At 41.7% G+C, this 13,458-nt stretch overlaps 1 protein-coding gene across 6 annotated transcripts in view; it reads right to left on the bottom strand.

The window, feature by feature from the left end:
- Nucleotides 1–13,458, bottom strand: part of LOC122542317 (ubinuclein-2-like) — an 81,330-nt gene that overhangs the window by 45,258 nt on the left and 22,614 nt on the right. For all 6 annotated transcript variants that reach the window (XM_043679960.1, XM_043679958.1, XM_043679957.1 and 3 more), the window contains exons 6-9: nt 11,515–12,022; nt 7,807–7,877; nt 7,247–7,376; nt 968–1,086 (exon numbers count right to left, since the gene is read on the bottom strand). In XM_043679960.1, coding sequence (XP_043535895.1) covers nt 968–1,086; nt 7,247–7,376; nt 7,807–7,877; nt 11,515–12,022 — 828 coding nt within the window. The remainder of the gene's footprint in view (nt 1–967; nt 1,087–7,246; nt 7,377–7,806; nt 7,878–11,514; nt 12,023–13,458) is intronic.

Here is a 13,458-nt window from a genome sequence, read left to right as displayed (position 1 = left end):
TGATCTACACTGAGATCTAGCCTAGCAAGGTCACAGTTTAAAATTCATGTTCAAGTTCATAGTCCTCACTCCTCCTCATCTTTGCAATCTTCTCCAGTCTCACAATCTCTTTCTCTCAAATTTTGTCAGAGACAAAAAAACTGCAGATGCTAGAATCCAAAGTAGACAGGCATGAGGCTGGAAGAACATAGCAAGCCAGGCAGCATCAGGAGGGACAGGCATGAGGCTGGAAGAACACAGCAAGCCAGGCAGCATCAGGAGGGACAGGCATGAGGCTGGAAGAACACAGCAAGCCAGGCTGCATTAGGAGGTGCAGAAGTCGATGTTTCTGGTGTTGTCATGTGTAGCTCCAATATTGATAATCCACCACTGATCACTTTGCCTTCTGCTGCTTGGGCTCTAAATAGTTGAATTCATTCCCTGAAACCTTTCACGTGTTTGATCACTTATTCCAATGTTTCCTTATGTGCTTTGGTGCCAAATCATGTCCAATAATAATACCCTGAAATGATTTGGAACATTTTACAACATAATAAAAGCACAAGATAAACCAAAGATGTTAACCGAATTAGAGATCTTTCGATCCGGATGACTTAGTGCTAATCGGATGTGGTTTTCTCTAGAATGTTCTGCCATTGTCTGCTCTGAGGGTGTAGGATTGAGCTTGAAAGACTCTATTCATAAACTTCCCAATGGGAAAACCTTTGTCTACCCTTATAGTCGTATCAAAGAATCACAGATCTGAACTTGCGCTTTAACAGTCTGGATGAGGGGGTTGGAACTACAGGTACAGTCTTAATTTTAAATAAATGTAGAAAGTACAGTGAAAAGTAGCTCAGGATAAAGCAATGAACTCTAGCAACCTTTTAGAGAGCACATTTACCATGACTTTTCTGGTCTAGCATTCAAATCTGGGAGAGCATTTGGCAAAAAAAAACTGGAAAAGAGGGCTGAGAGGTAAACATACTTGGCAAACCGGGCTTGTGTATGTGCTTGGAGTTCTTCCTGATATTTTACCAGTTGTGCTGGCATTACACTTGCCACTGCTTCCTTCAGCTTCTGTGTCGGATCCCGTAACCGCTCATCCTGGGAAGAAAGCACAGATGTTAAGAAAATAATCTGCATATCTATAGTGCCTAATCTAAATTCAGGATGTCCCAAAGCACTTCACAGTTAATTAAAAAATTTAGAAGTGCAGTTGCCGTTGTAATGCAGCAAGTGTGGCAGCCAATACATTCACTACAACAATATGAAACAAAGAATTGCAGATGCTGAAGATCTGAAATATAAACAGAAATTGCTGGCAAAACTCAGCAGATTTAGCAGCATCTATGGGAAGAAAGCAAAGTTAACGTTTTGAGTCCTGTGACTCTTCATCAGAACACGTGCTACAAACTCCCTTTGACAGCAGAGCAAAATAATGAGCCGTTCTAGTACATTAGTTGAAAAATAAACATTGACTAGGTCGCTGGAAAGAACTCCTTGATCTTTACTGATTAAGATCAGAAGTCACATGATACCAGGTTATAGTCAAAGAGGTTTATTTGAAATCACAAGTTTTCAAAGCCCTGCTCCTTCATCAGGTGAAGTGAAGGGGCAGTGCTTGGAAAGCTTGCGATTTCAAATAAATCTACTGGACTATAACCTGGTGTCGTGTGACTTCTGACCTTGTCCACCCTAGTCCAACAACAGTACTTCCACATCATGGGCGGCATGATGGCTCAGTGGTTAGAACTGCTGCTTCACAGCGTAAGGGTTTCATCCAGGTGCTCCGGTTTCCTCCCACAATCCAAAGATGTACAGCTTAGGTAAACTGGCCATGTTAAATTGCTCAGTGTTGAGGGATGTATAGGTTAGGTGCATTAGTCAGGGGAAGTGTAGAATAATAGGGGTAGGGGAATGGGTCTGGGTGGGATACTCTTCGGAGGGTCAGTGTGGACTTGTTGGGCCAAATGACCTGCTTCCATACCGTTGGGATTCTACGATTCACCTTTACTGATTGAGACTGTGGGATCTACCACTTAACCTGACAGGGTGGATGCTGGAGATCAGAGTTGAGAGTATGGTGCTGGAAAAGCACAGCAAGTCAAGCAACATCCGAGGAGTAGGAAAATCAACGTTTCGGGCATAAGCTCTTCATCAGTTTCTTCGCTTATTCTAAACACAACATCTCTAACAGTGCAACAGGTACTGCACTACAGTTTCAGCCTGTATCATATGTGCAGGTCCCTCGCGCACGGTTCAGATTTAAAACCTTCCGATGAAAAATACTACACACTGTGTCATAGAACCAGGAGCAGGAATAGGCAATTCAGCTGGTCAAGCCTGCTTCACCATTTAATATGTTTATGGCTGACTTTATTTTGGCCTCATTTGCACTTTCCTGCCAGCTCCCATGACAAATTTACTCATGAAAAATCTGTCTATCTCCTCCTTAAGTTTATTCAGTGCCCTGGCTGCACTCTGGGTAGTGAACCCCACAGATTCATGAACCTTTCAGAGAAATAATTCCTCATCATTTTTAAAAAATCTGCATCTTGTTCTACACGCCCAACACGGGGAAACATCCACTCTGTGTCAACTTTGTCAATTCCCTTCAATCTTGTCAATATACCTCAAACAGGTTACACCTCATCCTTCTAAACTCCGGATAGAATATTCCTAAACTGCTCAATCTCTCCTCATAAGACAAGCCTTTCTCTGGAATTAATCTAGTAAACCTTCCCTGACTAGCCTCCAATGCAATTACATTCTTCCTCAAATAAAGGGTCCAAAAATCTACGTCGCCCTCCAGATATGGATTCACCAATGTCGTGTACAGTCGTTTTATACTGCAATCTTTAGCAACAAATGCCAAAATTTAATTTGTCCTCATTACCTGCTCTACCTGCATACTAGTTTACTAGTTTCCTTCAATTCATGCATGACGACACTCCGATCCCTCTGCACTGAAGCATTTTGAAGTTTCTCTCCATTCAGATAGTAAGTTGCCTTTGTACTCTTCCAACAAAAATGGATAACCTCACGCTTATCCACATTCAGTTCTAACAGCCAAATTTCGACCCATTCACCTAATCTGTTCATCTATATGTAAATTTATTATTCCTTCATTGCAAATTATTTCCCCACTGATATTAGTGTCATCCACAAAGTTAGCTGTATCACATTCCAACCGGACATCCAAATTGTAGTCGCATCCATCTGCTGTTCCACATGGAGACCACATGTAGGCATCAGATTTAACAAGATTAAAATAAGCAGAGCAATGTACTCAGACCACTTAAAAATCATAGGCATTGTATTTAGCTAGCACTCTCATTCCACTTACATTAATAAAACACTTAAGGCAATTTTCAAAGTGGACAACTTGAGAGTTATTTGGAACACCAGCACTGTCCAAGGTAGTCGGAGATACAAACTTGAAGCCATAGAGCACACTTAAATAATTAGAGTGAGGGGTTTATGTAGAAAAATTCCACTATAATCTTAGCACAATTTTATAGTGAGTAAAGGTAAATAATAGCAATATTGAGAGGAACTAAGGTTCTGTAGATAGGAGATGTGTTTTAATTGCTTGTCGATAATGCTTGAACACTGAAACAATGGTCAATGAACCATTAGTGGTTTGCAAATTTTGGCTATGTGGCCCATTAAGTCATGAGTGAAACATTTCTTCCACTGCTTGGTTCCGGTGTATGAATTTCACAGAAGTAATGATCAGGAAAGGGCTGTCCGTAATATAAATCCCTCACTGATGGAAGAATTCTATACTCATCCACAACTTATACTAAGGAAGAGATACAAGAGGTCTGTTTTGTGCTTTTACGTTGTTATACTTTCCACGTGACTGATGGAGCTCAATATTCAGCAACTAACTTACACATGGAGATATAAGGTGTCCCTCCCCTCCCCGGTAAAACTGCAACATAGCATAAATAACAGTCATACTCTGAGTTTTGAGAAGATTTTTAGCTCAGGTTGAGGTTCTGCATGCAGGTTTGCTTGCTGAGCTGGAAGGTTCATTTCCAGACGTTTCACCACCCTACAGGGTAACATCTTCAGTGGGCCTCCAAGCTAAGCACTGTACGTGATTCCTGCTTTCTATTTATATGTTTGGGTTTCTTTGGGTTGGAGATGTCATTTCCTGTTCTTTCTCTCAGGGGGTGGCAGATGGGGCCTAACTTGATGTGTTTGTTCATAGAGCTCTGGTTGGAATGCTATGTTTCTAGGAATTCTTGTGCGTGACTCTGTTTGGCTTGTCCTAGGATGGATGTGTTGTCCCAGCCGAAGTGGTGTCCTTCCTCTGTGGAACAACGCATCCATCCTAGGACAAGCCAAACAGAGACACACACAAGAATTCCTAGAAGCATGGCATTCCAACCGGAACTCTATCAACAAACATATCAAGTTAGACCCCATCTACCACCCCCTGAGAAAAAGAACAGGTAATGACATCACCACAGGAAATGACACCACCAACCCAAAGAAACCCAAATATATAAATAGAAAGCAGGAATCACGTACAGTGCTTCGCCTGGAGGCCCACTGAAGATGTTACCAAGTAGGGTGACGAAACGTCTGGAAATGAACCTTCCCGCTCAGCGAGTAAACCTATATCCAGTCATAATCAGTAATTCACCCCTTCCCCAGTATGTTGGAAACAGGCACTATTTACCTGCCTGAAGTATTTGGGTCTCTTACAGTCACCCAAGCACAATGCCACACTGTCCATGCTCTCAATAGCAATCGTAACATTGTCATCAAACCAGCAAAGGAGGAGCTACCATCATACAGAACAGAACGGACTACTGCAAAGAGGCGTACTGACAACTGAACTGAACATTACAGACAACTACCTGCCAATCCGACTAAAGAACACACCGGTCAATTCAACAGACTGATCAAGACCTTTGATCCAAACGTTCAGAGTATCCTATGCAGTCTCATCCCACATACTTCTCACATTGGAGACTTCTACTGCCTTCTGAAGTTACACAAAGCCAACACACTTGGACAACCAATTGTATCAGGCAACAGGACCCTATGAGAGCACTTCGCTGGCTATGTCGAGGGCATCTTAAAACCTATTGTACAAGGAACCCCTCAGTTTCTGTTGTGACAGTACAAATTTCTTACAGAAACTCCAGTCAAACATTCCTCATCAAAATGGCAGTCTACACCAGCATCCTCCATGACAACGGCATCACTGGACAGCCTCAGTACTCAACACCAATAACTTTCAATATCCAGATGCCAGCCTACAACTCATCTGCTTCATCCTCGACCACAACAGTTCTTCATCCAGACACACCGAACAGCCATGGGGACTAAATATGCAACCCAAGATTTTCATGCTCAAGTTTGAGCAAGACTTCTTTGCTGCACAGGACCCCCCAATCAACACTATATACCAATACATTGACAATGTTTTGTTCCTTTGGACTCATGTCAAAGAATCAATGAAACGACTAGATAGTGATATCAACAAGTTTCATCCCACCATCAGACCTACCACGGACTACTCTTCAGAATCAGTCTGATTCTCGGACACACGCATCTCCATCAAGGACAGACACCTCAGTACCTCACTCTATCGCAAGCTCACAGATAACCTAACAATGCAGCACTTATCTAGCTTCCACCCTAAACATGTTAAAGAAGCAATCCCCTATGGGCTGTCCTGCAAATACCCAGATCTGCTCAGATGAGGAGGAGCACGACAGACACCTAAATATTTTGAAGGACGCCCTTATAAGAAAGGGATACGATGTTCATCTCATTGATTGCCAGTTCTGACATGGCACAGCAAAAAACTGCAACGATCTCCTCAGAAGACAGACACAGGATACGCTAGAGTACCCTTCGTCGTCCAGTACTTCCCTGGAGCAGAGAAATTACGCCATGTTCTTCACACACTTCAACATGTCATCGCTGACAACGAGCATCTTGCCAAGATCATCCCTATGCCTCCACTTATTGCCTTCAAACAACTGCCAAACCTTAAACAGACCACTGTTCACAGTAAACTACCAGCCTCCAGGATAACATCGATCACAACACCACACAACCCTGCCATGGTAACCTCTGCAAGATACGTTAGATCATCAACATGGATACTAGCATCACATATGGGAACACCATCCAGTATGCATACAGGAGATACTTCTGTGACTCGGCCAACGTTGTCTATCTTAAATGCTGCAGGCAACCTTCCCCCCAGGCATGGTATACTGGTGAGAGTATGCAGATGCTACGATAATGGGTAAATGGACACTGCGCAACAATTGCCAGACAAGAATGCTCCCTCCCAGTCATGGAACACTTTAGTGGCCAAAGAAATTAGGCCCCGATCTTTGGGTAAGCACCCTCCAAGGTCGCCTTCGAGTTGTACAACAACGGAGAATTGCCAAGCAGAAACTGACAGCCAAGTTTCGTACCCACGAAGACAGCCTCAATTGTGATGCTAAGGTCATATCGTGCCACTTATGACCTCACCACACTGTTCTGTATCTGTAAAATCTTCCTTACTGTCCTGGTTTGACACCATTATCATGATAATTTATAATCCCTCTACATTAATTAGTTTATACAGTTTTGGATTACTTATCACTTTGGTTAGACCTTCAGCATGTGACTCGTATACCTATGATGTTATTCCAGTTGTTTGGTTTGTCTGCAGCACTACCTCATTTTTAATTTTTTGTAATTATCTCTCTGCCTCAATTGGATTATAGGTCACCCCTCTGCTTTCATTTCAGCTGTTGACACTTTACTCACACCATCTGATACTCCTGATCACCTGCAGAGACTTATTATTTGGCCTGTCGACACTCCACTCACACCATCTGCCTATAAATTCTGTGCCTGTGTGCTTCTCTCTCACTCCACCTGAGAAAGGGGGCAACGCTCTGAAAGCTTAGGATTCAAATAAGCCTGTTGGACTAATAACCTAGTGTCACCTCACTTCTGACCTAGTCACCACTGTGGTTAACAATCAGGAGATTTTATGCACTTGCTGCATAGCAACTCAGGATAGTTACTCTATTACTACACTGCACTTGAAAGCTTGGAATCCTTCACCTTTGCAAAGATTACAAATCAAAGCTGGAATGTATGATTGATATTATCCTTGTCCCACTTATATTCCTCTGGGTATTTTGTTGGGACATGGCTCTGCACTGTACAAAGTTGCATGTCTGGAAAGCAGGAAAACAAATTCCGTACACTAGCTCTTGATTTTGTTTACCTGGTCATTGAGGTGTAATTTCTTCAGACGTTTCATCAGGGTGTCCTTGCTGCAGGGCAAGAAAGAGGCCAAATAGCTGTATACTGCCGAGCGCACTGTCACATTCAACTCCTGTAATTGTAGCTCAATACTGTACAAGGACAGACAAGAATAGGCAGATGCGATGACAACAGCAACAATATATCAATAATGAAGCATATAATATAAAGCTCCCTCCTATTACTTTCTTACCAAAACTGGAACATACTAAATATCTTGCAGTCTTGTCACAGGACATTAGCATGTTGCCATGCACTTCAGAAGTTTGTCATTTTGAGTATACACAGGGAATGGAATATCATTTAGGAAACTAATAAACCTTAGTTTTGCTTTCAGTTTATGATCCTTCACAATTTCACTAAAACAGCCTTTCCTATCATTCAATCACAGAGTATTTTCTTGGGTCTTAACCACTGTTTTGGGGACTATATTCCAAAAGTTGATCCATTTTTTCTCAGACATTTGCTTAAAGAAAGGTCTTATCCTTAATCACAGAAATGTGAGAAAAGCAGAATACTTACTCCAGTAGGATAGTGTTAATATCTGGCGTGAAGAATTTCTTCTTTCCTTCTCCTTCAGAGCCCTTCCCAGCCTGAATAAACACGGTAACAGTATTAAAGGTAAACCAAAGAACACAACCATGCCTGGGTGTGAGCCATTCAGTAAGAATCGGGCTTAGTGCTCATTGTACATGTTCAGTAAATAACTGTCGAACATATGTAGACTGACAAACCACAGAAAGGGGTGTTACACTGAGTGATATATAACAAATCTCTTAGTTAATAAAATCATAAAATAACTTGAGCACAAGAAGCAGGTCCTTCAGCCAGCTGTGCCTATGCTGACCCACTGAAGAAATTCACCTAGTGTCATTTGGATCTGGTAAGACAATGGCGACTTGACTTGACTCCCCTGATTGCTTTCCCACAGACATGTACATTTTTCCTTTTCAGATAATCCAACACTCTTTTCAATGCCTCAGTTAAACATGACTCCATTCTCAGGCAGCGTACTTCAGACCCTAACCCCACATACAAAACATGAGACAGTGAGAGGGAGAGACAAAGAGAGAGAGAGAAAAAGAGAGACACAGAGAGAGAGACAGACAGACAGAGACAGACAGACAGAGAGAGACACAGAGACAGAGAGAGAGAGAGAGAGAGAGAAACAGAGAGAGAGAGATCAAGCAAAGAACGGCAGTGTACATGCAAGGGGCTACCGCCCTTTTCCCATTCCCAGTACAAATACAAAACAACTCTTTCCCCTTACTTTTCATTGTTATCTACCACTTCCTCCCTGATCCCCAGAAGTTATCCCGGGATTAGATTCAAATGTGTTATACAGCATTTTTGTCAAATGTTTTTTTGAGAGCCAAAATACACAACATTGACAACATAATCATTATTCAAATCAAATAGATTCTCAAAAGAAGCTCAATTAATCTGTTAGGTGTTACCATACTTTAATCAACTGACTTTTCCTTGCAATATTCTGTTTCACTTTTACGTTTAAATTTGTTCCGTCATTATAAATGTCTAACACCATTCCCATTATAGATGACAAGCACAGGGAACACAGTTTTAAAGGGTTTGGATGGGGAGGGCAGAGGGATGAGAAATGGGAGGAAAAATCCGCAGTGAACGGTAATGACCTTCAACGTTCTGTCTATGAGACAAACATGATCGATGGTTTCAAAAGAATAATGGATAGGCACTTTAAAGAATCAAACTTCTACGCTATGAGGATTGAGTGAAGGAATTCATTAGTAAAGTTTGATCACATGGGACTCAAGGTGAGCTTACCAGTTGGTAACAAAATTGGCTTGTCAGTAGGAGACAGAGAATGGTGGTGGGAGAATTGTTTTTCGGATTGGAGGCCTGTGACCAGCGGAGTTCCACTGGAATTGGTACTGGGTCCAATTTTGTTTGTCATTTATATAAATAATTTGGATGAGAATAAAGGAGGCATGGTTAGTAAATGAGAGTAAGGTTGCAAAGAGATCTTGATCATTTGGGTCAATGGGCTGAGGAGTGGCAGATGGACTTCAATCTGGATAAATGAGAGGTATTATGTTTTGGTAAAACAAACAAGGGCAGGACATGTACAGTTAATGGTCGGGTCCTGGGTAGTCTTGAAGAACAGAAAGACCTAGGGGATCAGGTACATAATTTTTTAGAATTTGCAACATAAGTGAGACAGAGTGATTAAAAAGGTGTTTAGAACACTGCCTTCATTGCTCAGACGTTTGGGTATAGGAGTTGGGACGTCATATTGAGGTTGTATAGGACGTTGGTGACGCCTTTTCTGGTGTACTGTCTGCAATTCTGGTCACCCTCCTATAGAAAGGGTATTATTAAATTAGAGAAGGTTTAATCAGAACAAATTTACCAGGATGTTGCTGGGAATGGAGGGCTTGAGTTATAATAGGTTGGATAAACTGGGACGCTTTTCCACTGGAGTGTAGGAGTTTGAAGGGAGATCTTATGGAGGCTTAGAAAATCATGAGGGACATAAATAAGGTGAATAGCTCAGGTCTTCTCCCTAGGGTGGTGGAGTTCAAAACTAGGTGGAGTATTTTTAAGGTGAGAAAACATTTTCAAAAGAACATGGGGGCGATGTTTTACACAAAGCGGCTTGTGTGTGGAATGAACTGCGTGAAAGTGATGAATGCAAGTCCAACTACAGAGTCAAGAGAGAAGGTTGAAGAAGGAAGAGAAGATCCATGAAGTTCCGGAATCTTGGGACAGGCCGACACACATTGAACCTGTGTCTCTTGCCATCTATAGACAGTGAAATGCTTCGTTTCAATTTTTATTGTCCAATAAAGCTTTACAAGTTTGATCTTTAAAATCAATGAATGTCCTTTAGGCCAATGGAGTTATTTGTGGACAAGAAGTTTCTTACTACAGGACTTAATAAAATGTCCACAGCCCTACATCACCCTGGGTTCTAAAACACACTGTAGATGCTTCAGTCAATAATGTAATCATTCACCTTGTAACCTTGGCATTCTATTCTTGACTCCAATTTTTTTGCACTCCATTAACAGAATGCAATACTTTCACTTCTAACATTGCTCATCTCCACTCCTCCCTTAGCCCACCTTTCTTTAGGATTCACTCCTGGAATCACTATCTGGGCCAGCATTTATTACTCATCCCAAGTGCCCTTGTGGTGGTGGTGTTGAGCTAGTTATTAGAGCCTCATCCAGGTTTGTTACCTATTGACTGGAATTTCAAAAAAATATTATGAAAATCTCTGTTGTCCTTTAAGATCCCCCTGAAAAGTCACCCCTTGACCTCACCTTTAGTAACCTAATTTTCTTTGTTACACCTCCATGGAGCAGCTTGGAACATTTCTGTATTAATTGTGCTCTACCAAGGGCAGAAGAGGAAATGACATAATTTTGACCCAGTGACAATGAAGAATTGGAGGCGAACATTCAAGTTGGGGCAGTGTACTGGAGGGAAACAGTGGAAGTGATGGTGTTCAGTGCATAAGGACATGATCTGGCAGGGCTACTAAGGGACCTATCGTTGAATGGTAATCACCATCTAGGTCTACATGCGAACAACACTTTGCAGGATAGTGCCAGATAGCTACAGGCGTATCTGTGGTGAGAAGGCACAAGAGGAAGCAAAGGAACAAGAGGAAAATTAAAAATGAAAAGGTGTTCCTCTGAAGACTATGTGACTATGACACTGTCACCCAGGTCAGAAGATCCCAGGTTTTCAGACACTGCACTGCATCAGCAGTTAGATTCATTTCACCTCCTCAACCTCCATTGGAAGGTTATGGGACAGAAAAAAAAAACAGACAGGCCTCCCATTCCTGATCACTCTCCAATAATTCCTGTTTAAAAACGGTGGATTGGATTGAACTCTGCTATGACAAAATAAATGGTTGAACAACTTGAGAAATAGGAACTTCCTGAAATATTTGGACAGGTCTTATTTCCCAAATTTTGCTTCCTGTTTCTCTGTGCCCATTTTCTTCCAATGGAAATACAACCACTTCCTCTCACCCATGCACTTTCAAATGTTCCCTCTCTATTTCTTTTTAAAAAAGGTCAAACCCAATCATGTTTGAGTCAATATTCACTAAAAGCTTCTCACCCTTATATTACTGAACCCCAGGAGGAACTGCACCTCCAGATCAGAGATTAAAAGCTAGAAAATGGAACTGATCTCTCCAAAGGCGACTCTGTGATTTTCCAGCTAGGTACTTACATGAGTTTCATTGTTCAAATGTACAGCACATAGTGTCTTAAGATCTTTGATCTGTTTTTCGAGCAGGACAGGTAACCCCACTGGCAACTCAACCAACTGCTTTTGGCTTTGGGCCGCTAAAGTGAAGCCCGAGGACATTGCAGTGTTGCTGTTTTCCTCGGTTTCAGAGGCTGGGCTTCCGCTTGGCGTTTCTGCTAGCAGCTTATCTATGTCCAGGTCACCAAGCAACTCCATGGCATTGGCAGCTTCCTGAAGCAAGTCATTCTCGTTCGAGTTCCCCAGAATTGCAAAGACTTGGTCAGAGGCAGTCACACTGATGTCGGAACCAGCAGCATTCTTTATTGCCTGCTCAGGGACTTGGAGGGCAGGTATAGGCTTCATGGACATTTCCTGCTTTTTCATGGCTTCTTTCTCCTTCTGGAACTTTTTGAGCATTTCAGCCAACGACAGGGCATCACTATGACTTTTCCGCTTCTTTTTATGTTTGTCAGCGTTGAGGGCCACCACTCTGAAAGGAAGCAGAGAAATGTTAATGGGGTGTACTGATTAAGTTAGTTGACTAAAATCCAGACAATATGAATTCCAATTTCACCACAGCAGTTGCAGAACTAAAAAAAAAGTAAAATTAAACAGCCAGCAGTAAAAATGAATATGAAGCTCAGGGTTGTCACAAACCCACAACTGGTTTACAGATAATCTTTGAGAGAAAGAAGCCTGCCATCTGCATTCAGCTTGGCCTGCATGTGAATATAGCTGCACAGGGATACAGTGAACTCTTAACTGCTCAATGAAACAGTGAGACACTCAGTTGCATTAGACTACTTCACCAATTTCTGGGTTAGAGCCAAAAAAACTGCATATGCTGGAATCCAAAATAGACAGGCAGGAGGCTGGAAGAACACAGTAGGCCAGGCAGCATCAGGAGGTGGAGAAGGGTCACACTCGAAATATCGACTTCTCCACCTCCCGATGCTGCCTAGTTGCTGTGTTCTTCCAGCCTCTTGCCAGTGTATTTCACCAACTTCAGGAGCAGCTAGGTTTTAACTCTTTCAAAAGGAACCTTATCTGCACCGGAAGCACTGTACCCTGCAAGGTTATGGATCAGGTGCTGGAAAATGGGATTAAAATGGGCAACCGATTTATTCAGTTGGTTCAGACACAATGGGCTGAATGGCCTCTTTCTGTGCCGTAACATTTCGACAGTTCAATGGGTTTGGTAGTACACATCTTGCAGGTGATGCAAGACCAAGAATTATTTGTTTAAAGATATGATTAGGCAATAAGACAGTACAAAACAAGAAGAATGTTTTTGTGTTGATGAATCAGTCTGCTAACATCACAATATTCCAAAGTCAAACAAATGTAGGCCATTTGACCACTCGAGTTGCTCTGCCATTTAATCAGGTGATGTCCGACCTGTAGGTGTTTTAAGTTCCATGTTCCAGTGCCTAACAAAAACCTAACTCTACTTTCACCACCATGAGTCAGACTTCCAAAGTAGCAACTCCTCAGAAAAAAACCCCTCTCATTTCTGTTTTAGAAGGGTGACCCTTAATTTTCAAAGTGAACCTTACACACAGTGGAAATGTCCTTTCTATATTCATTTTTGTAAGACCATTCAAGATTTTATATATTTCAATCAACTCAGCCCTCACTTTTCTAAACTCTGCAATAACCTTTGATGTTACCTTGTACAGTACTTTCTGAACATTTAAGTATAATACATCAACAATACATTCCCCAATGTGTGCTACCGCTTCAAAGAAATTTAATAAATTGATTAAATGTGATTTCCCTATCATAAAACCATAATAACTCTTCCAAATTACCTTGATTTTCTTGAAGCACCCAACTATAATGTCTTTAATGATCGATTCTAACATCTTCTCCATGACAAATGTCAAGCTAACTGACATATGGCTGCCTGTTTTTTGCACATTGATG

This window comes from Chiloscyllium plagiosum, chromosome 39, assembly GCF_004010195.1.
Source record: "Chiloscyllium plagiosum isolate BGI_BamShark_2017 chromosome 39, ASM401019v2, whole genome shotgun sequence".
Classification (NCBI taxonomy): Eukaryota; Metazoa; Chordata; class Chondrichthyes; order Orectolobiformes; family Hemiscylliidae; genus Chiloscyllium; species Chiloscyllium plagiosum.
Note: the sequence above shows the minus strand (reverse complement) of the source record. Positions and strands in the feature narration are given on the sequence as shown.